Here is a 27,120-nt window from a genome sequence, read left to right as displayed (position 1 = left end):
CTAGGTCGCCAACACTGTGGGCGTATTCTTCCAACTAACGCTAACGCTGATTGGCTAATAGCCATCACCCCAGGCCGCCCACTTTTCGCTCAGCCGTTGAATACCGCTTGTCTGATTGGCTGTCGACGTGTCAATCATTTGGGATACCAAGGAAAAGGGTGGACAAGATGAAGCACTACGAGGTAAGTAGTGAGCATGAAGCTAACATTCTACCCGTTTAAGGAGTTAAGGATTATTTTTTGCATGAATATATTCCAACCAACACCCATTTAAATGTAGTTCAAACAAAGCGTGTACGGCACGGGGCTAACAAACCGCCTGGTTTCGGTGACCGGGGCTTTGTAGCATGTCGTGTGCGGACATTAGCTTGTATTGTTTAATGTACAATACTCAATAACTACAAATACTCAGCAATTTCAGAATGTATATGTTCCTTTTTTTTGATGACGTGATATAACCACACACATTTGGAAAGCAGACGTTTGTCATTAGCACAATGCGCTTGCATCACCGCCATCTCTGGTTGGAATGACTCATTGCGCTCCTTATCTTGTTATTACTCAATAATCCATCTGATAAGTCAGTCCCCGTCTCCACGCTCCCGCCTGTGATTTGGCAGAAAAAGTCGTCCGTAACCCCCGAAAAAGATGGAACACGCTCATTTACGGTTTGCTACAAAAACGCAACATAATGCAAGTATTTCTTCGAAGTTTCATGAGCACCGAAAAGCCATCGAACAGGCTTGTAAGCAGCTTTGACAGAAACCGATCCAACCAGTGGTAGCATGGGTGTCATCACACAGCCTGAAGGAGATAAGAGAAGAGCACATTATGATGGAAGTCACTGCTGGTAGTGTTTAAGCATTTTTTTTTAGGTACAGTATACCTCAGTTTTCGTTAGTAATCCCTTCAAAAATATCAGACGAGGACTGAATCATACAAAAAATGAAGCCGTTTAAAAGAAAATATAGATCCATCCATCTCCTTCCGCTTATCAGAGGTCGGGTCGCAGGGGCAGCAGCCTAAGCAGGGAAGCCCAGATTTCCCTCTCCTCAGCCACTTCTTCCAGCTCTTCCCGGGGGATCCCGAGGCGTTCCCAGGCCAGCCGGGAGACGTAGTCTTCCCAAAGTGTCCTGGGTCTTCCCCGTGGCCTCCTACCGGTCGGACGTGCCCTAAGGGAGGCGTTCAGGTGGCATCCTGACCAGATGCCCAAACCACCTCATCTGGCTCCTCTCCATGTGGAGGAGCAGTGGCTTTACTTTGAGTTCCTCCCGGATGACAGAGCTTCTCACCCTATCTCTAAGGGAGAGCCCCGCCACCCGGCGGAGGAAACTCATTTCGGCCGTGATCTTGTCCTTTCGCTTATAACCCAAAGCTCATGACCATAGGTGAGGATGGGAATGTAGATCGACCGGTAAACCGGATCGATACAGCGTCCGCATTACTGAAGACGCCAGTCGATCTCACGATCCACTCTTCCCTCACTCGTGACCAAGACTCCAAGGTACTTGAACTCCTCCACTTGGGGCAGGCTCTCCTCCGCAACCCGGAGATGGCACTCCACCCTTTTCCGGGCGAGAACCATGGACTCTGACTTGGAGGTGCTGACTCTCATCCCAGTCGCTTCACACTCGGCTGCGAACCGATCCAGTGAGAGCTGAAGATAACTGGCCAGATGAAGCCATCAGGACCACATCATCTGCAAAAAGCAGACACCTAATCCTGCAGCCACCAAACCGGATCCCCTCAACGCCTTGACTGCGCCTAGAAATTCTGTCCATAAAATTTATGAACAGAATCGGTGACAAAGGGCAGCCTTGGCGGAGTCCAACCCTCACTGGAAACATGTCCGACTTACTGCCGGCAATGCGGACCAAGCTCTGACACTGATCATACAGGGAGCGGACCGAAAAATATGGATGCGACACTTAAAAATAGGAACCCCAAAAATTATAGCTTCGCACACAGAAAACATATAAATGGCTAAATTAACATATAAGGGGCCTTATTAGGCAAACAAACTTTTCTTACCTATTGGTACCTGCTGTTGTGTATTTGGGTTAGGGCTGAGCGATATGGACGAAAAAGTATATATTGTTTACTTAAACTCGATATTCGATATACATCTCAATATATTTTCCGATCAAAATATACATATAAATGATATTCATTTTTGTCAGTGGCACTTTTATTAACACAGTTAGTCGGGATGGGTATTAACTAGAGATGTCCGATATTATCGGCAGATAAATGCTTTAAAATGTAATATCGGAAATTATCGGTATCGTTTTTTTAACCGGAATGGATTATTAAAAACCGTACTAATTACGGGAAAACCATTGTTGTTGTGAAGTATGCAGAAGTTTGCATTTTACTTAATAGTTGGTGACTGGCACACGGGTCGCTGGTGGCACAGTCAGACTCCATTTTTGCCTGTGTGTTGTTGTTGTGGGTCAGTGCAGTGGGGGGGAGATGGCACGCACGTCTTGGGAGGAGGAAGGGGATTAGTAGCCCATGGAGTGTTGCGGGGGAGAACAAGGAACATAACAAATAAGCGCCGTTTGGTCATTTTAACGTGAAATAAATTATATCGATACTACGATATTTTCTTAATTGATATCTTGTTTAAAAATATATCAATATATCTTACAAACTTGATATATCGCCCAGCCTTAATTTGGGCTCTGCATAAGTCCGGAAAATTTGAAATCAAACCGTGGAGGCATTACAGAGATATTTATAAAATAATCTTGCCTTCCTTCATACTTTTTCCAAACGAGCCATTTGGAATTTGCCCATTTAGTGACGACAGCGATTGGTAAACCCGTCTCGGGATTATCCATGTATGCTATAAATGTACCAAGAGTGCCTTGTGCGCAGAGGTGGGGGAAATAATCGTTTTTTAGATGCATCGCAATTCGGTCATGGGCGATTATAGAATCGATTAGTAAGCGTCAATAATCGATTTATTTATTGTAAACTAAATTATGCAGACAGTTCTAAAATGTGGCTGACTGCAGGGAGCCACCTCACCGTGAGATCCGACCAGCTCCTTTATTATAGGGCATTTATGTTCAAGTTTTGCACACATTTTCATTAATTTATTAAATGTGGGAATTAATTTAACTGTTTCTTATTACAAATGCACTGTTTATTGAAAATGCAAGTGATTAACGCTTATTTAGTGAAACGAAAAAAAATTCAAGATGCATCAACAATCAATTTTTAATTGAATCATGAGGTGTTCAAAGATTCCCACCTCTCGCTGTGCACGTCCGCCGTTGTCGTCAGTAAACTCCTTCTTTTTTCTCTAGGCCTCTTGTTGTGGGGCAGACTGGCTCGTACATGCATGTGCATCCCCCACTGTTGCCATTTTTAATACAAATTAGCGTATGGTTGGAACTGTCAGTAAACTCGTTATGGAAGCTCCAAAAACTACAACAAAGAAGGCGAAGAAAAGACACTGTCGACGTGTAGGCACGTAAATAAGACCGCCCACAAAGAAAAATCAGAAAGCAGATTAAAAACGGTCTGTAAAACATAATCTATGCAAAATTTTTACCAAAGAACCATCATTACACCACTATTAGACCACAAGGAAGTGTTTTAAATGTAGAAAAAAACAATCATAATATGACTTCTTTAATATTACAGTCGCCACTCTCTACTAATGTTGCTCTGAATGTAATCAGGAAAAAACAGGCGATGAGCTGATTGAGAGTCAAAGTTTTTGCAATCTTTGCAAATTACACCAGTAAGTAAATAATATTAATGTGGTTTTCTTCATTGTATATGTTTCAGGATGGAGATGGCTGTGTCAGCTATGAGTTGTAGGAAAATTGAAGACACCCAGTATTCAAACTAATTGGAATGGAATGTGTTTGAGAAAAGGGACTATTTGTGTACTATTCAATTATAAGTGAAAATTTTCTGTTGATCGAACAAATAACTGCAGTGTCGGTAGCTTCACCCATCAGATGGGTACCCTTCAACTGCAGTAGGTAGCCTCACCAGAAATGAGTATGTAGTATATTACCCATTCCAACTTTTGACAATGTAACTGCAAAACAATTGCATGCTGTACTGCCCACTACAACACACATATATCCATATATTCATGTTTCAGCACCAGAGTGCTGCATCATCCTTACTCCGCTCACTTACACAACGTGTATGTCCAAACTCAAAATCAAACCGAAAATATAAACACATGATTTGTTAACAGGTTTCTTACCTGGCAGCTTCCTCAGCAGAAGGTTCTGGCAAACCACTCTATTTCTACTTGCGTTCACCGTACCAAGGGTGTGCTGTTGCAGTTAATTCTCCTTGCTTCGCATTCAGACCATCGTGCGTTTGTGGGACAGACTGTGGTTAATCGCTAGAGCCTTTATATAGACAAGGATGTGAGGGGGTGGGCGTGAGGGTGTACAGTGGCCGTGGGTATGCTTGGATGCTTGGAACGGAGACGAGTCAGATGTGTCCAGTTAATCTTACACTGTAGTGTGACATGCTTTATCTCTTGTTCAATTAATAAAACAAGCACTGACAATAATTGTATGAGACAATTGCAAAAATATATATATATATTTACATGTGATTCCATTTACGCAACTAAAATATAGACAAAGGACTAAATATAAATGTGGTGGTGGTAGCAGGATTATGCAAAAACAAAAAAACAAAACATTATAAAGTTTGTGGAGGGGTGGCACAAATGCAAAGGAACAGCCCATTAAAGAGTTTGTTTGCAACTTGCTCAAAGACATTTTTCAAACCAATATAACTGTCTATGTTTTTATTTTTAGGGGATTAAAAGAACCGCTAATGAAAAACTGCGTATCCTGAAGATTTAATCATCCTGATTTGTTTAAACTACCCTGAACTGTGAAATGCGATGGAAACAAGGGGACGGCGTGGCGAAGTTGGGAGAGTGGCCGTGCCAACAATCTGAGGGTTACTGGTTCAATCCCCACCTTCTACCATCCTAGTCACGTCCGTTGTGTCCTTGAGCAAGACACTTCACCCTTGCTCCTGATGGGCCTGGTTAGCGCCGTGCATGGCAGCTCCCGCCATCAGTGTGTGAATGTGTGTGAGTGAATGGGTGAATGTGGAAATAGTGTCAAAGCGCTTTGAGTTCCTTAAAAAGGTAGAAAAGCGCTATACAAGTACAACCCATTTACCATTTACCATTTACAAACCACACACTTCTACAGGAACCAGAGGTTACAGGAACCTAAAGTTCCTGAACTGTTGGTGGAAACGGGTCTATAGATCTAGGGGCGTAACAATAAATGATATAAACGATAACGTTTTATCGGCCCCACAGTTATATTCACCGTCGGGCCGACGGTAAATATTACTGTTTTAAATTAAAATGATCATAAAACCGTGTTTTATAACCACACTTTGATAAACGAACCGGTGATACTGTTCATCAACTGGAGAAGCAAGATAGCGCTCGCTAGCTGGCTTAATTGCCAGCATAAATACAAGAGGCATTAACGCCATTAGCCTTTACAAACAACATACTCCAATCTAAACATGTATAAACACATTACTGTCTGAACAACTAATCATTTCAATTGTGCACATTGAATCTACAATCTGTGCTCTCTTAGAACAGAATGATCCATCTATACTCAAAGGAATAATTATGCAGTGTTTACAACAGGAAGTGAACTCCCATTTTCCCTAGAGTGTTGTCATATAGATTATCTTTGGCTAAACTGTCTGCAATAGGTCCGTAAAAACAAGTAACATTTTTAGGGAATGGCAAATTCTTACATTGATACTTAGGGCTTAGAAATAGACAAAAAAGCAAGCGTCCACCACAGAGGTGGAATATACACAAATAGGTAAAGGGAAAAGTCCAGGCCCTCGGTTCTTAGATTTCTGGAAATGCATCCTCCGAACAATTTAATTGAATAGCCCTAACTTGTGTATGGCTCAATGTTAAAACAATTTTAACTAACTAAAATGTTTAACAACTTTGCAATTTGTGTTACTAGTTCAACTGGAGTCACTTTAAATTAGCATTCTATTCTGCTCATTTTCATTATCAACCTGCTTGTGAGGTACAGTAAAAGTGTGCACATTATACTCTGTGGTTCACTGACAAGTTCATACCTTAAGGGTTAACAGGTCAAATTTAAAGCGCCATGTTGCAAGGTGTGACTGTATGTCTTTCATTGAGAAATGGCAACTGTTGGCAATTAGAGGGTTGAGAGGCTGGGGTGGGCTTCACCAAAGGGAATGCCCCAACTAAGCTAGGAGAATCTGAGGTATTATCACCCTAGGGTGGGAAGGAAAGGGCAAGTCCCTCCGTGTGTGTGTCTGCAAGACAGGGTAGGAGAGTTTGATGTTAAGGTATGGCTCCCTGCAACCAACTGACCATGCAGAATAAGTCACCAAGGTGGTTTTTAGACACAAATGGCAGTGCCAATCTAATGACCTCACCCCATAGACACAGATGGGCGAGTCAGTGGCAGGAGGGTTGTGCAGAGTTAGCAGTGGATTTTATATTTAGCTGCAGGGAGAGGAAAAGATGGGGCCGAACGGTGTTGGTTGTCATAACACCTCTCCCCCTTCTGCCCACTTTGCTGCAGACTGAGAAGTGTCAGAGGTCAAAGTGTTTTTTAAAGAGGTCTCATAATCAATTCACAGTAATTCCATAATGATTGGACATCTAGAGAAGTTTCTCTTCACCATATAGTTATAGATCGTCCTTCCTGACTCTGCAACTGTGCAAGCACATGTGTCCACTCTCCAGGGGTCGGCTGGCAGTTAAAATAAGCAGTTGACCAGAAGTGAAGGAATGAGACAGGGCCAGCCAGCAAGGAAGGAAGGGGGGCTGGTTGGATGAGGTAAAGAGGAGAAAGAGGGAGGGGCTGCCGAAGCACCAAGCGTGGGGGAGACAGATTTATTTCCACAGCTGAGTGCCGCACCGCTTCTCTTAGGCTCGGTGTGGTTCTGGGTTAGACTACCGGGTGGTGGGGAGACGGGAATAAACTAGAGTCTAGAGTGCGGACCGTTGACATGGATGCCCTCGCGCTCGAGGCCGCCATTGGTAAAAAGCCGGCCAACGGGGCGGCAGCAGCTGCACCTGTGCTGGCACCAGCGCCGGTCAAGCGCAAACCTGCTAAAAAAACTAAAAAAGCTGTTGTTTTCTTTGAGGTGGAGATCCTTGATGCCAAGACCAAGGACAAGCTCTGCTTCCTAGACAAGGTGAGAGCAACACACTTAACTCTCTAAACTAATGGTGATGGAGTGACTATGTGCATATTTAATGCATGAACTGGCTATGTGAATGCTTGTTACACACAATTGGTATAATTAAGGTGGTCCTGTGTAATGTAAAAATATCTTACTGTGTGTCAGTGAGAGTCAGACCTTTCTACAACATAGTGAAGCTGCTTGAGTTGTCGTCAGATGGTGCGCAACTCTAAACCCATACTTTCCCACGTGACACAATTCTGCCTGCTTGGCCACATGGTGATCATATCTACAATCTTGAGGGGTACACATTCAGTGACCTTAATTTCTTCTGTAGTCAGGCGGCAGGAAACTAGGGCTGCAGCTGTCGATTACAATCGATCAGTTCGTTGGATTAATGGAGTAATTGTTGAAACATTTGTTTACAGTTTCAATGTGTACTTCATGGAAAATAGTTGAAATAAACACTTTCTGCTTTTCTTAACCTTAATTTTTTAATCCAATATATGCACATCTTTAACATTGAAATTGCACGTTTAACATGTGTGCATTAATAAAAATTAAATTAAAAAAAACTCCGCTGTTCACTGCCACACCGATCACTGCCACCACACCCCGCTCTTATGTGCGCTCTATTGCAGCAGTCGTACGTATTTAAAGAGCCGCACACTTCATACAGTCCGGATTTTATGCAATTTTGTTTGTTTGGTTCAAGTTTATTTCGAACACGGATGCAGTTTCAACATAATGCATCACGTTTCACATATTTTCCATTTGTCTTTACAACATGCCCAAAAAGGAGTAGGAAGAAGCAAAATGTATTTAATCCCACCCCCTTTCCACTGAATAGCAATTACTTACACATACTGTATGTTCGCTTTCTGTTATTAATTTGTAGGACAATTTACATTATTGATTTCTAAATACAACACTTATGATTCACTTAATGAGATGAATATCTTATTTCCAATAAGTATCTTAATTATTCTTCCTTGTATTTTGTAAACACTTGTAGTTTGAACTGCCTTTTAGACTGGATCATATTAGTACATTGTTTGACTTTTTTGCTTAATTCATTCCATATGTATTCCCACATACTGATATACTTAGGGCTGCAACAACTAATCGATTAAAATCGATTATAAAAATAGTTGCCGATTAATTTAGTCATCGATTCGTTGGACCTATGCTATGCGCATGCGCAGAGGCAACTTATTTTTAAATTTTTTAAATTTTAATTTTAATTTAAAATTTTTTTTTTTTTATAAACCTTTATTTATAAACTGCAACATTTACAAACAGTTGAGAAACAATAATCAAAATAAGTATGGTGCCAGTATGCTGTTTTTTTTCAATAAAATACTGGAAAGGATAGAAATGTAGTTTGTCTCTTTTATCCGATTATTAATCGATTAATCGAAGTAATAATCGACAGATTAATCGATTATCAAATTAGTTGTTAGTTGCAGCCCTAGATATACTGAAGGTCTTAAGTGTTGTACATGCATAAAAATGTTTTAAGTTAGATTTTTCTATAAGTTTATATTTCTCTTATTTTGTTGAGAAGAATTGTGGCACATTCTTGGGTATCAGGTTATAGTTTGCGTTGTGCATTATTTAATTTTGCAAATGCACCAAATCATTGAATTTCAATATTTTTGAATCGAGAAATAGAGGGTTTGTATGTTGTCTACAGCGAGTGTTATGTATTATTCTGACTGACCTCTTTTGTAACTTGGTTAGTGAGTGAAGTGTACTTTTCCCCATATTTCTACACAACAACTCAGATATGGTGACACTAACAAACATTAAAGAATACATAGGGATTTTTGGTCCTGAACATATTTTGCTTCATTCATTATTGACCTGTTTCTTGCTATTTTATGTTGTATATTTTTTACATGAGATTTGCAGTTTATTATATCATCTATTATTACACCCCAAAATGTTTTGCCTTTCTAATGTCTACTCTGTCTATTTGTATTTGTGTTTGACTTTCTCTTCTACTGTTAATAAATGACATTATTTTAGTTTTCATGAAATCCAATGGTAGTCTGTTTTTGTCAAATCATGTCTTTAATTTGCTAATTTCTTCTGTTATTATTTGTATTAGCTTCTGTTTGTTCTTTCCTGAACATACTAACTTTAAGTCCTTTGTAACTTTACAACAACTTTGGTCCTAGTATTGAACCCAAGGGTACGCTGCGAGCTATCTCTGGCGCTGTTGACATATTTTCACCTATCTTCAGGTACTGCTTCCTGTTGTTTTATTAGATTCTTATCCAGTTTAAGACCAATCCTCTGTTCCATACCGTTCGAATTTGTTGACTAAGATATTTTGATTAATTGTGTCAAATGCTTTTGTCAGATCCATAAATACTGCAGCTGCACACTATTCCTTCGATCTATTGCAATGGTAATTTCCTCTGTTTTTGTTATTAATGCCATCGACATTCCACATCATTATTATTAGTTACCGTCTATAAACAATTGATGACTTTATATAACAACTGTATATAAATCTAAGTTTTTTTCTTATCGCATTCGTTAAGTTAATCAATTAATCGGTGCAATGCTTCACAAAACTTTTGTTCATATAGGGTTTGTGCCAACCAGTAGTAATCCATCCATCCATTTTCTACCGCTTGTCCCTTTTGGGGATAATTGAAAAAAAAAAATTAACTGTACCCATGTTTGTTTATTAGTGTGCAATTTGACAATAATGCACAAATAACAGCAGCCCCCTAGCTTTGTAAGCGCTAATGTCTTCTCGATCTTCATCCTACAACTAGTAGCAGCTGCCATAGCCTCAAGTTGGAATGTGAAAAAATTGTTGTCATGCAAATTGGTAAAGAGTCTATACTGTATGTTTAAGTACAGTGGAACCTCCAGTCCACTCTCTGACAAATGTAGACTTCCATTTTTTGTAATGAAATAATTTGTTACTTGTAATGGGAAGCAGGTAACATTCAACACGTTAATGGAGTTTACATTAAGGTGCCCTGTCAAGTTTGCAAGGATGTGATGACTTATGCAATTGCTGTTAGCTAAGGTGAGGTAAAACAAACGGAAATAGCTGGAACAGACAGACAAAAGGTGTAGTTGGTGGCTAAGGTGGTTGGTAAAATTAGGTGAAAATGTGCAATAAAACCCCCATTAAGATGTGCATACTACATTCATTACACTACCTGTTATTTTAAGAAACTAGCAAGCTTTTTACTTTTTCCATCAACATTATTTCTATATTTTTCATGATGGCGCCGCTGTAGTAGCTGCTGGTTGCAGGAGCTCTGGGCACTTGTGTATACTCCTTTGTGATCTTGATGTTTCCCTCTTGTTTTCATGGACTGTGAAACAAGGGATAGCCCTTTCATTACTTCTGCGCTGCAATATGTTTTATTTATTAAAATTGTTTTGGTTTTACTTTGCTTGCTGTATGTATGTATGTAGAAAGTGGCGGCTGGTTGCATTAGGCTCAGTGCTCCTTTAATCTCTTTTTGTCCTTTGTGTTCTTTAATGTTTCCCTCTTGTTTTCATGTGCCTTTACCCTATTTTTTGTGGACTTTTTGTATCTTTACCGCAACCACATAATTTCTCTACTGTGGGATCGCGGGGGTGGCTGGAGCCTATCCCAGCTTAATTCATGCAGAAGGCGGGGTACACCCTGGACAAGTCGCCATCTCATAAACAAAGTCTATTCTATCCTAAAATGTATGTAAATGTAAAACTAAACAAATGTCAGTCTTTGAAATGATATGGTGATATTACTGTACCTTCATCTATGGTGAAATATAGATGAAAGCAAAGTGATATCACTTTGTTTTCCTGCTAAATGCTCACCCTGTAAGCAAGAGAATATTATTAAGATTAAAGATTAAAGTACCAATGATTGTCACACACACACTAGATGTGGTGAAATTTGTCCTCTGTGGAATACTAATAGATTTTTACTATTGCCATTACTACTCCTGCACGGAGATTGTCTTTGTTTATGTTCTGTAGACGCTAGTACAACCATCTGGTAGCATTTGGGCACAATTTAGTCCTACTATAAAAAGCGCTATACAAATCTAATCCACTATTATTATTATTATTATTAATGGCAGTCTAAAAAATACCTTTCGTACCAAACACACCGTCTATTAACAAACCGAGCATAATTCTGTATCTGCTCGCTCAGTTTTGGAGCTTCTTTTGAGAAAAACAGGAAACGACAGAAAATGCATTAGTATGTCAGCAATTGTATTCTGATTTTTACCAAAATATAATTGTTTCTTTCGCTGCACATGAGCCACTCATCCATAACATGTCATTGAAAGTTGATAACATTTGAGAAGACTTTATAAAACCAAAATGGAATAAAACTACTCCCCCTTTTGATCAGGCATGGAGTAAACACAGAGTTGAGAGGGCAGCTAGCTTCGTCCATTGCACTTTTCAGTATTCATAAGTGTATCCATTAGTTTGCCTTTGTGCCTGGAAAAACTTAAACGACAACAAATGACGCACTCGCCATCAACTTTGATGATTGGTAGTGGTGATAACTGCATGGGACTGGCAGGTGACGCCCTTCACATTAACCCACAGTCCCTGAACAGAGCTACTTCTTTGCTATCTGTATTTGCTATAGCCACACTGTATTGCAGTGGTTCTCAACCTTTTTTCAGTGATGTACCCCCTGCGAATATTTTTTTTAATTCAAGTACCCCCTAATCAGAGCAAAGCCTTTTTGGTTGGAAAAAAAGAGATAAAGAAGTAAAATACAGCACTATGTCATCAGTTTCTGATTTATTAAATTGTATAAAAGTGCAAAATATTGCTCATTTGTATTGGTCTTTCTTGAACTATTTGGGAAAAAAAAGATATACAAATAACTAAAAACTTGTTGAAAAATAAACAAGTGATTCAATTATAAATAAAGATTTCTACACATAGGAGTAATCATCAACTTAAAGTGCCCTCTTTGGGGATTGTAATAAAGATCCATCTGGATTCATGAACTTAATTCTAAACATTTCTTCACAAAAAAAGAAATCTTTAACATCAATATTTATGGAACATGTCCACAACAAATCTAGCTGTCAACACTGAATATTGCATTGTTGCATTTCTTTTCACAGTTCTTTTTGACAGACATTTTAGTGAGGGTCAAACCATCATGGCATGGGGGAAACTCTGGGTTTATGGTAATGAATGGAATAGCCTACTTGATTTGATGTTCAGTTTATGAACTTACATTCATATTTTGTTGAAGTATTATTCAATAAATATATTTATAAAGGATTTTTAAATTGTTGCTATTTTTAAAATATTTAAAAAAAATCTCACGTACCCCTTGGCATACCTTCGAGTACCCCCAGGGGTACGCGTACCCCCATTTGAGAGCCACTGCTGTATTGAACTGAGTTGCCAGGGTAGATGTTTAGCAAGATGACAGCTCGATGTTTAACTTTTGAGACTTTAAGCTGAACTCTAAACTGGAGCACTTTAGCAGCAGAAGTTCCACTGTACTAAATCAAAGTTGGGATCAAGTGTGTTGCATTAGTTGTTCTTTTTTATTATGAAATTTGTCATTGGCATTTTTTTCTGATGAATAAGTGCTTTGATTATCTGTTTATTGTAGCAGCTGAATGAACAAATAGCATCTTGGCAGCTAATTCCAAAACTTGAGCAGGACTTTTAACTTCCCTGCACCACTTTGATGCGCAGTATTTGATACATAGAACAGAAAACAAGTTCGATTCTACGGGCCTCCACAGTCAGGTCTATACACAACTGCCATTCATTTTGAATTGATAGCACTTGTGTAGATTATTTTTAACTGACAGTAAATATATAATAGGCACTTGTCCTATTTTAGTTTTAAATGTGAGGCTTGTAAATCAGTCATGAAGGCTTGTGGCCTGCGTTCGTGTCAGTTGCATTTGCCATGTTTATAACTGGTCCGTGCAGGCAGACTAGTAAAGATTCTCGAGAATTTCCACAATGATCTTATTCAAATGTGAACTCATCTTTTCAGTGGCAGCTAGACTAACTTATATTGGCATACGTCTTAATCAAATGATTATTTTTTTAGTGCAAGGTTGTGCGTCCTATGATCTGTAGCAGTTACAGCTATGGTCAGGTGTCCCAATTTTGTCCATAGGGGTATATGCCTGATATATAAACAATGGGTGGGGGGAGTTGAGAGGGGGTACACTGGGGGGATTGTTTCTTTAAATGGTTTATCATGTCTAGTCAGGCTTTATGGGACAAAGCCGTGATCAGAGTACTAAATGAGGCCCATGTAGTGACGTGGCTCATTTGCACACTTTCTTACTGATGTCACCCTGCTGAAAATGGTGCAAGGTCTTCGGAATGACGTGGACAGAAATGGTCTTCCAAAGTGTTTATTGTTCATCATTATGAGAGTGGTTATGGTGAGTTTTAACTAACAATTTGTTGTCTGTGTTTGTTTGTATTTGAAAAGCGCTGTCAAGTATGAAACCTTTTTAAAAAAAAGCCGAAATGTAATTAGTTGTTAGCTGCAAATATACACTTGTTTACTCTGATTAAAAAAAAAAGTAAGCTGTTAAATGTGTTTGTCAGGTTCCATACTGAACCAGCGGTATAGCACAATTATAAACCCTTTTGCACCCCTAGGGCCCAAAACAGGCATTACATGTGTTCCTTATGTGATATGATTGTTCAGTTTTAAGGTTAGAGGTCTGAAATTTTGACAGGGAGTTTTATTTAAAATCCATCCATCCGTCCATTTTCTACCGCTTGTCCCTCTCGTTGCTGTGTTTTATGAAATTGCAAGTTTTTTGTTGTTTTTGGTTTGATTGTTGGAATAGGATATAAACAAAGTGTAAATACAGTCTCCTAAGAGGGATATATTATATATTTTTTCTACATTTAAAACACTTCCTTACAGTCTATTACATAACATGTAATGGTGGTTCTTTGGTCAAAATTGTTGCATTCATTATGTTTTACAGACTGTTTTCAAACCATTTTCTGACTATCTTATCAGGATGCGCTGTATTATGGGCAGTTTTATTTACGTGCCTCCACAATTTGTTCTCCTTGTCAGCTATTTTGTAGTTTATAGCGCTTCCATATCAAGTCTACTGACAGATACAAGTTAAAAATGGCAACAGCAGCGGAGAATGCATGTGCATGTACGAGCCAATCTGCCCCACAACTTACTGACTACAATGTCGGACTACTATGGCGGACTTGTGCAAAGCTCTTTGGGCAAACCTTTACCACAGGTGTCCAAACTAAGGCCCACGGGGCAACTGCTGTCCGCAGACGTCTTCAATTTGGCCCGCGAGACGTCCTGAGTTTAATAACAAATCTTGCCCACAGGGAGATTGCATTCAATTTAAAAGTCTGACAATTTTGACACTGCTATTATGTCGCCATCTAGTGGACAACATACACAATTCAGATCAATGATTTTTAATTATGATCTGACTACTAGTATGCACATAATTCACTTATAAGACCCAATGCAAAACACCTTCCTTAGTCATGGTCCAAAAAAGGGGATATGTCTCCACACTTATCCATCATGTTTAGCGCATTGTAGCTGCTTGATATTTCTGATTCATTACACAACTTTAAGGAAGTCGTCACGGAAGTAAACAAGGTAGGAATCGAACTTTCACATACTCTTAATATCCAATTAAATTATATATTAATTATACATCCATTATATCAATATAATATGTACACACATATATATGTGTATATATATATTTGTGTGTATATATGTACATATATGTGTGTATGTATATTTATGTGTGTATATATATATACTATATATATGTGTATTTGTGTGTATAATGTGCATATATAAGTGTGTACATTTATCAATGTATATATGTATGTATTAATGTGTATATATCTATATTGTGTATACACGTGTGTATATATATATATATATATATATATATATATATATATATATATATATATATATATATATATATATATATATAAAATTAGGGCTGTTAAAGTTAACACGATAACGCGTTAACTATAAGTTTGGTTAGTGGCGATCATTTTTTTGTAAACATGCGATTACGTTTTTGACCCTCAGCCCATTCTGTAGCTTGGGTAAAAGTGTAATGCCATCCAGTTACTGTTGAGCCACAGGCTCGAAAAATAGCTAGCAGAACTGCACAAAGAAAGGGGAGCCTGATGGAAATCTCAGATCCAAAGCCACAGCAAGTCCTTCTCCGGACATGACAAGACAATTTTACCTTCAATCGCAATGAGAGAACATCATTAGAGCGAACGCTGAGCACGCATTGTTGCTTGGAGTGAGGAGGAGCTTTACGTCCGTGTTTGGATTACAGTTAAGTTAGCTTCACAATATCATCCGGTCTGACCAAGATAACCACGAAATAAATGTTTTCTGGCAGATTGTAGTGTATTGTGATGGCATCCAGAGATATGAATGCCATTAGAGTATTATATAGCCATCAGACTGTATAATGCATATGTTCCTTGACTGCACTTAAATGTAGAAGATGTGTAGAATATATTTATATTATATTATATATATATATATATATTATATATTATATTATTTATTATTATTATTGGGTGCAGGGACGGCGTGGCGAAGTTGGTAGAGTGGCTGTGCCAGCAATCGGAGTGTTGCTGGTTACTGGGGTTCAATTCCCACCTTCTACCTTCCTAGTCACATCCGTTGTGTCCTTGGGCAAGACACTTCACCCTTTGCCTCTGATGGCTGCTGGTTAGTGCCTTGCATGGCAGCTCCCGCCATCAGTGTGTGAATGTGTGTGTGAATGGGTAAATGTGGAAATACTGTCAAAGCGCTTTGAGTACCTTGAAGGTAGAAAAGCGCTATACAAGTATAACCCATTTATCATTTATTGTCTATTGTGAGCGAACTGTGGTGCTGAATTTCCCCCTGGGATCTACAAAGTACTTTCTATTCTATTCTATTCTATCTATTATCTTGCACTACAGACGTTTTGGGGCAATAATTACATAAGCACAATATATCCACTCATCACCCTGCAGAAGAAAGCAATAAGGGTCATTCATAAGGCAGGATATAGGAATCACACACATACATTTTTCTTACATTCAAAACTATTGAAATTTAGAGATGTTGTGGAACTACAAATTACATATGAAGCAAAAAAAGTGTAAATTGAGTAAAGCGGGAAAAGAATGTATATATACTGTATGTATGTATTTTTCGGGACTTATGCAGATCTCAAATACACAAAAACCGGTACCAATGGGTAATACAAGTTGGGTTTGCATAATAGGTTCCTTTGAACTCCCGTTATAACTGCTATGTTTTAACAGACTGTAGTCCTAATATATTACTACTCTTTATCCATAAAAAACAATGTAGCCTTATTCTTGCTAATTGAAAAAACAATAAAATTGTTTTTGGTGTAAATGCGCCCCTTCACCAGCAGGTGGTGCAAGAAAGCCATGATGCATGATTCTCAAAGCTTTGATGAGCGTAAATGAGGTAAACTCTCATTAAACCACTGAAATACACTGAAATGATCTTGGGCAGCTATGTACAACATTGCAGATGTACATAAAAACATACTCTATAAACCCAACCAAGTGGCTCCTGCTTTCTCTCTCATTCTAGCTCAGTTGGCACTGTAAAAATAGTTTTTGTCTCTTTGTCTACTGTATCAATATCAACCTTTGAACTTTGATTAGTGGGCCATCATTGTCAAATAGGTCTTTGATAGTTATGTAGCACAGTATAAGAAACAAACAGAATGTTGTCTATCTGTGTTGGCCCTGCGATGAGGTGGCGACTGCTGTGATTTGGACCACTTTTTGATGTTACAATTTACACCTTTTTTAATTCACTATACTCTTAAAATAGCATTGCCTTTTGAGCAGCTCATTACCTATTCACACATAAAGATTAGCTGAGAATGCTTATTAATATTTATGCTTTAACATTAGATCCTTAGAACACTTTTTGTATAATGATGCTTATTTGAACACATAGATCCTAGTGGGAATGTATTGTGCATCACTGAACCTCATGACCTGCTAGTGTGAACAACAAGTCCTGGTCTATTCAATCAAACTGCGTGAGGAAAGAACATGACGGCTCTGTTCTGTAACAGAACATATGAAAGTACAAAAGGAAAGAACCTGGGAGTCCACATGTATGGCCCCTCCACAGGGGACTTCCTCTCGTTTGAGCTTAAAAAGCAAACGATTTTGAGTAAAGGTACTCTTGCCTTCACGCAATCCAAAAAGCTTGCTGATAGTGTTGCCAACAGTCCAGAGTGCCTCTGGAGGTATATTTCTATTGTTGATGCAAATAAATGTAACTGATTGAGCTTTGAAATACGTGTTTGATAACCTTCATTAAATAACGAACACGCGGCGAGGTGGGACATAGCCGAGGTCTTTGGGAGTCCCCGGCCAGCACGACTTGTCCAGAGTGTACCCTGCCTTCCGCTCAAATGCAGCTGGGATAGGCTCCAGCCACCCCCGCGACAAGCGGTAGAAAATGGATGGATGGATGGAATTATTGACTTTTTTAAGGTTGTAATTACCGGTACCCAACCTCAAATATTCCACTCTGCAACTTAATTTTTTCCCCTTTATGGACCCTAACAGTAATTGTGTATAGTCAATCTTAAGCTTGCACAAGGGCTCATGCATGGGGGTAATGATGTATGGAGTAAAATTGAACCTTTTCACAGATAGACAGAAAGGAATATGGATTGTGACCGTGATGATGTGGATGGTGGAACTTTATGGAAGACATCAGGAACATCTGCAATAATGGTCACCACAGATGGATGGTGCTGTATTAAAAATGTAAAAAAGCAAAAGTTGTACTTTGCTAATTAGCTCGTCCCTCAATTTGACTGAGGTTGAGTATTGCGTCATTATTTGACTGAACTGCTACTCCTTTGTGTTCGTTGCGGGTTGGGGTTTGTATGCGGTCGCTGTCAGTCTGGCACGGTGCCGTGTACTTTGGCTGTGGCCCGAGGATCTTTTTAAAACCCGAATACCAGCTGTTGGATAGCTCACATCCACGGGGTGTGTGGGCACAGCCAGAGCTAAATTTACCGCTAATCACCGTCATGAATGGAAAACTGGGTTGTTGTTTGTTCTTCTGTACGATTGCGCCAACTTATTTGTCATTGTGTTATTTGTAGGTGGAGCCAAATGCCACCATTGGGGAGATCAAGTCTATGTTCCACAAGAGCCGTGAGTGTTCTCGCCATGGCCTCATACGTCCCAATTAAAAGCCAGCAAATGTTCACACTGTCTTGTCTGTTTTAGATCCTCAGTGGTACCCAGCCAGACAATCCATTCGACTGGATCCCAGTAAGTTCCTTAAGGCAATCACAGTCTCCGTGTGGAACTCTGTGAGTATGTGTTAAGCAACGTGTGTTTCAGAGGGGAAATCTCTGAAGGATGAGGATGTTCTGCAGCAGCTCCCTGTGGGAACCACAGCAACTTTCTACTTCCGAGACCTTGGGGCTCAAATCAGCTGGGTCACGGTAAGTACACGTTGTACCACAGACCCAACCAGTACATCAACAGTCAACAAGCAGAGCTCGCACATTTCTTTAAAAAGTGGCCTCCACTCTAATAGATACTCTGACCTGGCATCTGTAATGCTGACATTTGCAGTGGACTTTGAAGAGAAAGAGAATATAGTAAAGCACATTCCCCTGTAGGGAGGAAAAGGACAGTCAGTACATGTCCTTGCACTAAATTAGTCTGATTTTTCAAATAGTGTGGCTCTAAATAAGCATTCTACAGCCCATTGAAACGCCTTAATCCGATCGTGTTCGGTTTTTGAAAAATCAAACTAACACACCTGGATTTTGCAATTGGAAACCAGATCTCTCAAGTGGTTGTGTGCGCCGGAGTGGACCCTTTGTATAGCGCATGCGCCAGTCTCAATGCACGGAATATAACCCAGAAGCAGATACCATTCAATAAAAACATAGCAACAATTGTAATGAAGTTAAAGTACTACCGATAGTCACACATACCCTCGGTGTGGTGAAATTACCCTCTGCATTTGACCCATCGCCTTGTTCCACACACACCCTGGTAGGTGAGAGGTGTCCGCTGGTGAATCATTTCGGTAATTTAACCCCCAATTCTAACCCTTGATGCTGAGTGCCAAGCAGGGAGGTAATGGGTCCCATTTTTATAGTCTTTGGTATGACTCGGCCGGGGTTTGAACTCACGGCCTACCGATCTCAGGGCGGACACTCTAACCACAAGGCCACTGAGCTTCACAAATTAAGATAACAGAACATTTACAAGTGCATAAATGGTAGAAAAAAAGAAATAGATTTACTGAAGAGGGTAGCTAAGGAAATGGAGAATGTCAGCTTAATTCGAACTCACGAACGAAATACAAATGAGATGGAGGAAAAAGAAGCAGGTATATAACAACAAGGCACATATAAAGCGTACACAAACCTCTTCACACTGCATTTGTGCAAGCCAACTGATTAAAAATAACTTTGGCAAGGTAGTCCAGAACAATAGCGACCCTCACCTGGAACATTATTTGCCGGGGTACCAACGCTCTGTTCTATCGGATTTAAAACTCCTTCCATCAATCCACAGAGCCTTTTGAATGAATGCCGAGACGTTCAGAAGTTTTGTTTCCATGATTCTCCGTCCGAAAATTATTTCGAAAAAACTCTCCCGCCTTTCTTTCTTTGCTTTGGAGCTGCATCCGCTCAGATACATTGTTGGTAGCAGCGCCATTATCGTGGCGCCATCTAAGATCATATCTTGATGCTGTCTGCTATACAACATCAGTAAAGCCGTTGGCGATGTAATGTTTGTAATCTGTGCCAATATTACAGCGGACATCACGTACCACATGGTAACTTGTAAGGAGCCACAGAGCCTAGTCAACGTCCTAGGTCAACCGGAAAAGCAATATATTCATCCGCACTAGAAATAAATAAACACGTATGACCAATAGTCTCATTAGAGAGAGTGCACGGTCACTTGGACTTCACACACAGGGGTGAAAATACAAAAAAAAACGAACTGTATGAGAAATCAGACTAATTTAGTGTATGGCAACGTAGTTAGTGAGAAGGAAGTTGGACAGAAAGCTTTTCTATTAGTACTTGACTGTATTTCATGCAGGGCAAACATTAAACCAAACTACACCAACTAAAGCAATTGCGTGAATGAAGGAGGGTCACAATATAATATGCGGTAACAGAATGATTACAGGTATATGTTACATCTGTCTTTTGCATAACAGGCCTATTTCTTTTCAATCTAAACAAATACATTAAAATCAAACTAGCTGATTTGCTCAGTGGCCTTGTGGTTAGAGTGTCCGCCCTGAGACCGGTAGGTCGTGAGTTCAAACCCCGGCCGAGTCATACCAAAGACTATGAAAATGGGAGCCATTACCTTCCTGCTTGGCACTCAGCATCGAGGGTTGGAATTGGGGGTTAAATCACCAAATGATTCCCGAGCGCGGCCGCTGCTGCTGCTCATTGCTCCCCTCACCTCCCAGGGGGTGGAACAAGGGGATGGGTCAAATGCAGAGAGTAATTTCACCACACCTAGTGTGTGTGTGTGTGACTATCACTGGTACTTTAACTTTTCTCTATTATATGATATACCGTATTTTTTTGACGGTAAGACGCACAGTGCGTCTTATAAACCAGTGCGCCTAATCCATCCATCTTCTACGGCAGCCTAAGCAGAGAAGCCCAGACTTCCGTCTCCCCACTCTAATGTACGTTGTGCTTACCGACCCAGAAGCAATTCTATTTGGTAGATGGTGTAATGCTAAGTGTGACCAGTAGATGGCAGTCACACATAAGCTATACGTGTGGGTTGCAGGATGATGTCTGTTAAATTGACATCAGCGGATTATCCACGGTAAAGATTCAAGAACTCCTTCCTTCCGCACTCCATCCAGCTGTATAATCACTCGCCATACAGCAATAGATGATATCTGTCTATTACCTGACACCTTCTCTTTGTTTATAATGTTTATTTTCTGCTGGATTTACTCTCTATTTTATGCTGCAGCTGTTACATATACTGTAATATTGTACATGGTAATTGTTATAAATTGTATATATGATATAACCATATAATATAAAATATCAGTATATATCCTATACTGTACATATATTATGTAAATATTACATATATATGTTACATTTTATATTGCTTTTAGTCTATTTTATACCTGCATTGTCCTTTCCATCTTTTCCATCATTTGTAACTGAGCTACTGTGTGGAACAATTTCCCTTGTGGATCATTAAAGCCCTACTGAAATGAATTTTTTTTAATTTAAACGGGGATAGCAGATCCATTCTATGTGTCATACTTGATCATTTCGCGATATTGCCGTATTTTTGCTGAAAGGATTTAGTAGAGAACATCGACGATAAAGGTCGCAACTTTTGATCGCTGATAAAAAAAGCCTTGCCTGTACCGGATATAGCGTGACGTCACAGGTTGAAAGGCTCCTCACATTTCCCCATTGTTTACAATGCAGCGAGAGCGATTCGAACCGAGAAAGCGACGATTACCCCATTAATTTGAGCGAGGATGAAAGATTTGTGGATGACGAACGTGAGAGTGAAGGACTAGAGTGCAGTGCAGGACGTATCTTTTTTTCGCTCTGACCGTAACTTAGGTACAAGGCTTTTTTTTATCAGCGATCAAAAGTTGCAAACTTTATCGTCAATGTTCTCTACTAAATCCTTTCAGCAAAAATATGGCAATATCGCAAAATGATCAAGTATGACACATAGAATGGATCTGCTATCCTCGTTTGAATAAAAAAAATTCATTTCAGTAGGCCTTTAAAGTTTGTCTAAGTCTAAGTTTAATTCTAAGTAAAGGTATATCCAAAGTGCTTAGCGATGTAGTCCATAAACTCCTTCTTTTTCTCTATCCTCTTGTGGTGCATTCATCCTTTGCTGTTGCCATTTCTAATACAAAGTAGTATACAGTTCTAATTTATATCTTTCAGTAGACTCGCTATGGAAGCGCTAAAACTTACCGGTACAACAAAGATGGCGGGTAGAAGACTCTATCAAAGGGGAGGCACTTAAATAAGACCGTATCATCCGGCGTCTTTCTGCTGGCGCTAGTCTTTGAGCAAATTTCTTGCCAATCATTTATTTTTTGTTGACAAGCACGGTAATTCTATACCTGAGTAGTATTTATCTGCAATTTGAAGTCTGAAATCTAAGTAAGATTAAATATCTCAAATAAGGGTGATATTTACTTATTTTCTGTCTGATAAGATAATTCTTCTCACTAAGCAGATTTTATGTTAGTGTTTTACTTCTTTTAAGGGTTTTGGTCCTAAATGATCTCAGTAAGATATTACAGCTTGTTGCTGAGATTTGATGACCTATATTGAGTAAAACATGCTTGAAACTAGAATATCAACTGTTGCAAAGCTGTGTCATCAACACTCACAAGTATAAAACTACTTTTTTAAATTAATAATTTCTTACTTCAAGCATGAAAAAAAAAATCATGATGCCGAGCGCATATCATTATGTCAAGATAATGGCACTAGCATTTAGTTAATTTAAGAATATTTTTCAACATATTGAGCAAATAGGTCTCTTTTTTTTCTACCAAGAAAAGTGCACTTGTTATTAGTGGGAATATACTTATTTTTAGGTATTTTGGGGTTCATTGAGGTTAGCTAATTGTACTTGTTTTGGAAAGTCCTGACAAGCCGAATTGTCTTGTTCTATTGGCAGATCATTTTGCTTAGTTCTAATAAAACACCCCTGATTTTTAGATATTTTTTTCTTGTTTTTGAACACTGACGTTTTGCAGTGTGTCGTTGTGACTTCCAGGTGTTCCTGACAGAGTACACGGGTCCTCTTGTCATCTACCTGATGTTCTACTTCAGGGTGCCCTTCATCTACGCACCCAAATATGATTTTACCACCAGTAAACACTGGGTCGTACAGTGAGTGTCCCAACAAAAAAACACCTGGGAAATGACGATTTTGTCTGGCTGGTGTTTCGCAACATGATACATTAGTGACACTTTGTTGCCATGACAACAAGGCGGTGAGCTTTTTAACAAAACCTGCTGAACAAAGTCCTCTGCTGTCCCCAGTCTGGCCTGCATGTGTCACTCTTTCCACTACGTCAAGAGGCTCCTGGAGACTCTGTTCGTCCATCGCTTCTCTCATGGAACCATGCCGCTACGTAACATCTTCAAGGTGAGACTCAATCATCACACTTGTCGTCAATACTCTGATGTCAAAATTGTTTTATTTGTTTTATCAGAATTGTACATACTATTGGGGCTTTGCAGCGTGGATGGCCTATTATATCAATCACCCGCTCTATACACCACCTGGTGAGTGCATTCACTATACACACTGTTGCCACCCTAACTTCCTGTGTGGGATTTATTCTTCCAGTTTATGGAGAGCAACAGATCAGACTGGCCCTCATCTTATTCCTGGTGAGAATCCTTCGGTCACGTGACCTCCTCGTACATCCACACCTGTCTAATCAGTGATGTCACTTTCTCTCCTTCAGTTCTGTCAAATCGGCAACTTTTCCATCCACATTGCCCTCCGCAACCTCCGTCCGCCAGGTACACCCTTCACCAGACCTGGGCAAAATACGCCCCACTTTGATTTTCAATCCGGCCCGACGGATGTTCTACATCATTTTTTTTAGACCTTTAACATCAAAACTGTCGCCGCCATTATGGCGTGCAGTGCTGTTTTTGAATTACCGTAAGTCTTGAACTATACAAAGTATTTCAATGGTCGAAATCTGCGCTTTTGGGTGTTATAGGAGCTATTACGGTAATCTACGTCACAGCAGCTCAGACGAGGGAACAAAGCAGAGTGGGCGGGGTTTGTGTCAGAAACGCGTGTGTCAGAAACAGATGCGGAAGCAGATTTTTACGTGGTAGTATATTATATTGTAGGTGTTTATTACACTTTGCATTCATATTTTGTTGTTTTACGTGGTAGTATATTATATTGTAGGTGTTTTTACGTGATAGTATATTATATTGTAGGTGTTTTTACGTGATAGTATATTATATTGTAGGTGTTTATTACACTTTGCATTCATATTTTGCTGTTTTTTACACTTTGCATTCATATGTGGCTGTTATACGTGATAGTATATTATATTGTAGGTGTTTTTACGTGATAGTATATTATATTGTAGGTGTTTTTATGTGATAGTATATTGTATTGTAGGTGTTTATTACACTTTGCATTCATATTTTGCTGTTTTTTACACTTTGCATTCATATTTTGCTGTTTTACGTGATAGTATATTATATTGTAGGTGTTTTTACGTGATAGTATATTATATTGTAGGTGTTTTGACGTGGTAGTATATTATATTGTAGGTGTTTATTACACTTTGCATTCATATTTTGCTGTTTTACGTGATAGTATATTATATTGTAGGTGTTTTTACGTGATAGTATATATTATATTGTAGGTGTTTTTACGTGATAGTATATTATATTGTAGGTGTTTATTACACTTTGCATTCATATTTTGCTGTTTTTTACACTTTGCATTCATATTTGGCTGTTATACGTGATAGTATATTATATTGTAGGTGTTTTTACGTGATAGTATATTATATTGTAGGTGTTTTTATGTGATAGTATATTATATTGTAGGTGTTTATTACACTTTGCATTCATATTTTGTTGTTTTTTACACTTTGCATTCATATTTTGCTGTTTTACGTGATAGTATATTATATTGTAGGTGTTTTTACGTGATAGTATACTATATTGTAGGTGTTTATTACACTTTGCATTCATATTTTGCTGTTTTTTACACTTTGCATTCATATTTTGCTGTTTTACGTGATAGTATATTGTAGGTGTTTTTACCTGATAGTATATTATATTGTAGGTATTTATTACACTTTGCATTCATATTTTGCTGTTTTTTACACTTTGCATTCATATTTTGCTGTTTTACGTGATAGTATATTATATTGTAGGTGTTTTTACGTGATAATATATTATATTGTAGGTGTTTTTTACACTTTGCATTCATATTTTGCTGTTTTTTACACTTTGCATTCATATTTTGCTGTTTTTTATACTTTGCATTCATATTTTGCTGTTTTACGTGATAGTATATTGTAGGTGTTTTTACGTGATGGTATATTATATTGTAGGTATTTATTACACTTTGCATTCATATTTTGCTGTTTTACGTGATAGTATATTATATTGTAGGTGTTTTTACGTGATAGTATATTATATTGTAGGTGTTTTTACGTGATATTATATTATATTGTAGGTGTTTTACGTGATATTATATTGTAGGTGTTTATTACGCTTTGCATTCATATTTTGCTGTTTTTTACACTTTGCATTCATATTTTGCTGTTTTACGTGATAGTATATTATATTGTAGGTGTTTTTACGTGATACTATATTATATTGTAGGTGTTTATTACACTTTGCATTCATATTTTGCTGTTTTTTAAATTGTTGTTGTGTTTTGCTTGATTGTAAAAGATACACAACTATGGAGGAGCTGGTCTGAGAAGTAAAAGAGGGTTGACGTTCATATGTTGTTAATATTCAGTGTTTTATTGTTCATAGTTAATATTGTAAAACCCACTTTCTATATTTTCATCTACATTTTTTGGTATCCCATTCAGTAAAAAAACTCTAAAATCCCATTCCGTTTTTTTGAGGTGGTTTGTCCTAACGTTTTTAGAACTCTTATCGGACGTTGTGACTTTTGGTATTAGTGTTCTTGAAAAAAAGGGACCCAAACACGCACACTGTACAGCAGGTTTTTACAGCTAAATGTGTACATGTCATTTATACACACATATACCTGGGCCCCCCCAGACACATTTTTTTCTTTCAATGTGGCCACCGTGTCAAAATATTTGCCCAGCTCTGCTTTACCCAAGGTGTTGTTTGGGCTCACCTAATATTTTAGAGGGATGCACGTTCTATAACAATTTCTGTTGGCCAAAGGTGGACTAGTGAAATAGATTGTTTCCAAATCAAGTAAGGGCATTGTGTTCATAGACCTGAAAGAAACAGCAAACTACTTGACTTGCTAGTGGTTAATACTATCTGTCCTGTCTATGGATGTTCTCATTGTCCAGCTCCATGTTATGTCAGAGCAGGCAACTGGACTGTCTGGTTTGTCTTAGAAGATATTCCACGTAGGCTTCATCATCAGTTCATGCTCAAAGACTTAGATTGGTCAGACTGAGTCTATCTATCCTGCTCTCAGATGAATAGGTTTTCTCTTGCTTCCATTCTTACTCAGGGTCCAAGACCAGAAAGATTCCCTACCCAACAAAGAACCCCTTCACCTGGATCTTCCTGCTGGTCTCGTGCCCCAACTACACTTATGAGGTTGTCTTTTATTCTCATTAAATCGCTTCTGGTGCATTCCAGACTGCGGCTAAAAAGCTGCTTGAAACGAGCAATATTAAGTAACTGTAACTGGAAAGTAACTGTAAGGTAACTAAATGTTAAGTAACTGTAAATGGAAAGTAACTGCAATGTAATTGCAAATGGAAAGTAACTATCCGTAAGGCAACTGTAAATGGAAAGTAACTGTATTTAGGGAGTAATTGTAACTGGAAAGTAACGAGCTGAAAGTAATAGTAACTGCAACGTAGCTCTAACTGGAAACTTATTGTTACCGGGAAATAACTACTTGCAAAATAATGGTAACTGGAAAGAAACTACTTGGAAAGTAATGGTAACGGTAAAGTAACTGATTGGAAAGTAATTGCAACTGGAAAGTGACTAACTAAGGCAATTGTAACTAAAAAGTAATGCTAACTTTAACTGGAAAGTATTTGTAACCGGGAAATAGGTAACTATAAAGTAACTGATTGGAAAGTAACTGG

General features: G+C 38.7%; 1 protein-coding gene across 2 annotated transcripts in view; it reads left to right on the top strand.

The window, feature by feature from the left end:
- The first annotated feature begins 96 nt into the window (after nt 1-96).
- The window catches only part of tecrb (trans-2,3-enoyl-CoA reductase b), a 28,055-nt gene continuing 1,031 nt past the window's right edge, over nt 97-27,120 (top strand). Inside the window, exons 1-11 of one of the 2 annotated variants that reach the window (XM_062033036.1) lie at nt 97-182; nt 7,173-7,223; nt 18,395-18,446; nt 18,522-18,566; nt 18,639-18,742; nt 23,079-23,194; nt 23,348-23,453; nt 23,521-23,593; nt 23,658-23,701; nt 23,779-23,836; nt 26,529-26,617. In XM_062033036.1, coding sequence (XP_061889020.1) covers nt 168-182; nt 7,173-7,223; nt 18,395-18,446; nt 18,522-18,566; nt 18,639-18,742; nt 23,079-23,194; nt 23,348-23,453; nt 23,521-23,593; nt 23,658-23,701; nt 23,779-23,836; nt 26,529-26,617 — 753 coding nt within the window. In that variant the 5' untranslated portion in view covers nt 97-167. Of the gene's footprint in view, nt 183-7,019; nt 7,224-18,394; nt 18,447-18,521; nt 18,567-18,638; nt 18,743-23,078; nt 23,195-23,347; nt 23,454-23,520; nt 23,594-23,657; nt 23,702-23,778; nt 23,837-26,528; nt 26,618-27,120 lie in introns of those variants that run through there. The other variant, XM_062033035.1, reaches the window with a different exon arrangement.

This window comes from Entelurus aequoreus, linkage group LG22 (genome assembly GCF_033978785.1).
Source record: "Entelurus aequoreus isolate RoL-2023_Sb linkage group LG22, RoL_Eaeq_v1.1, whole genome shotgun sequence".
NCBI classification, from domain to species: Eukaryota; Metazoa; Chordata; class Actinopteri; order Syngnathiformes; family Syngnathidae; genus Entelurus; species Entelurus aequoreus.
Note: the sequence above shows the minus strand (reverse complement) of the source record. Positions and strands in the feature narration are given on the sequence as shown.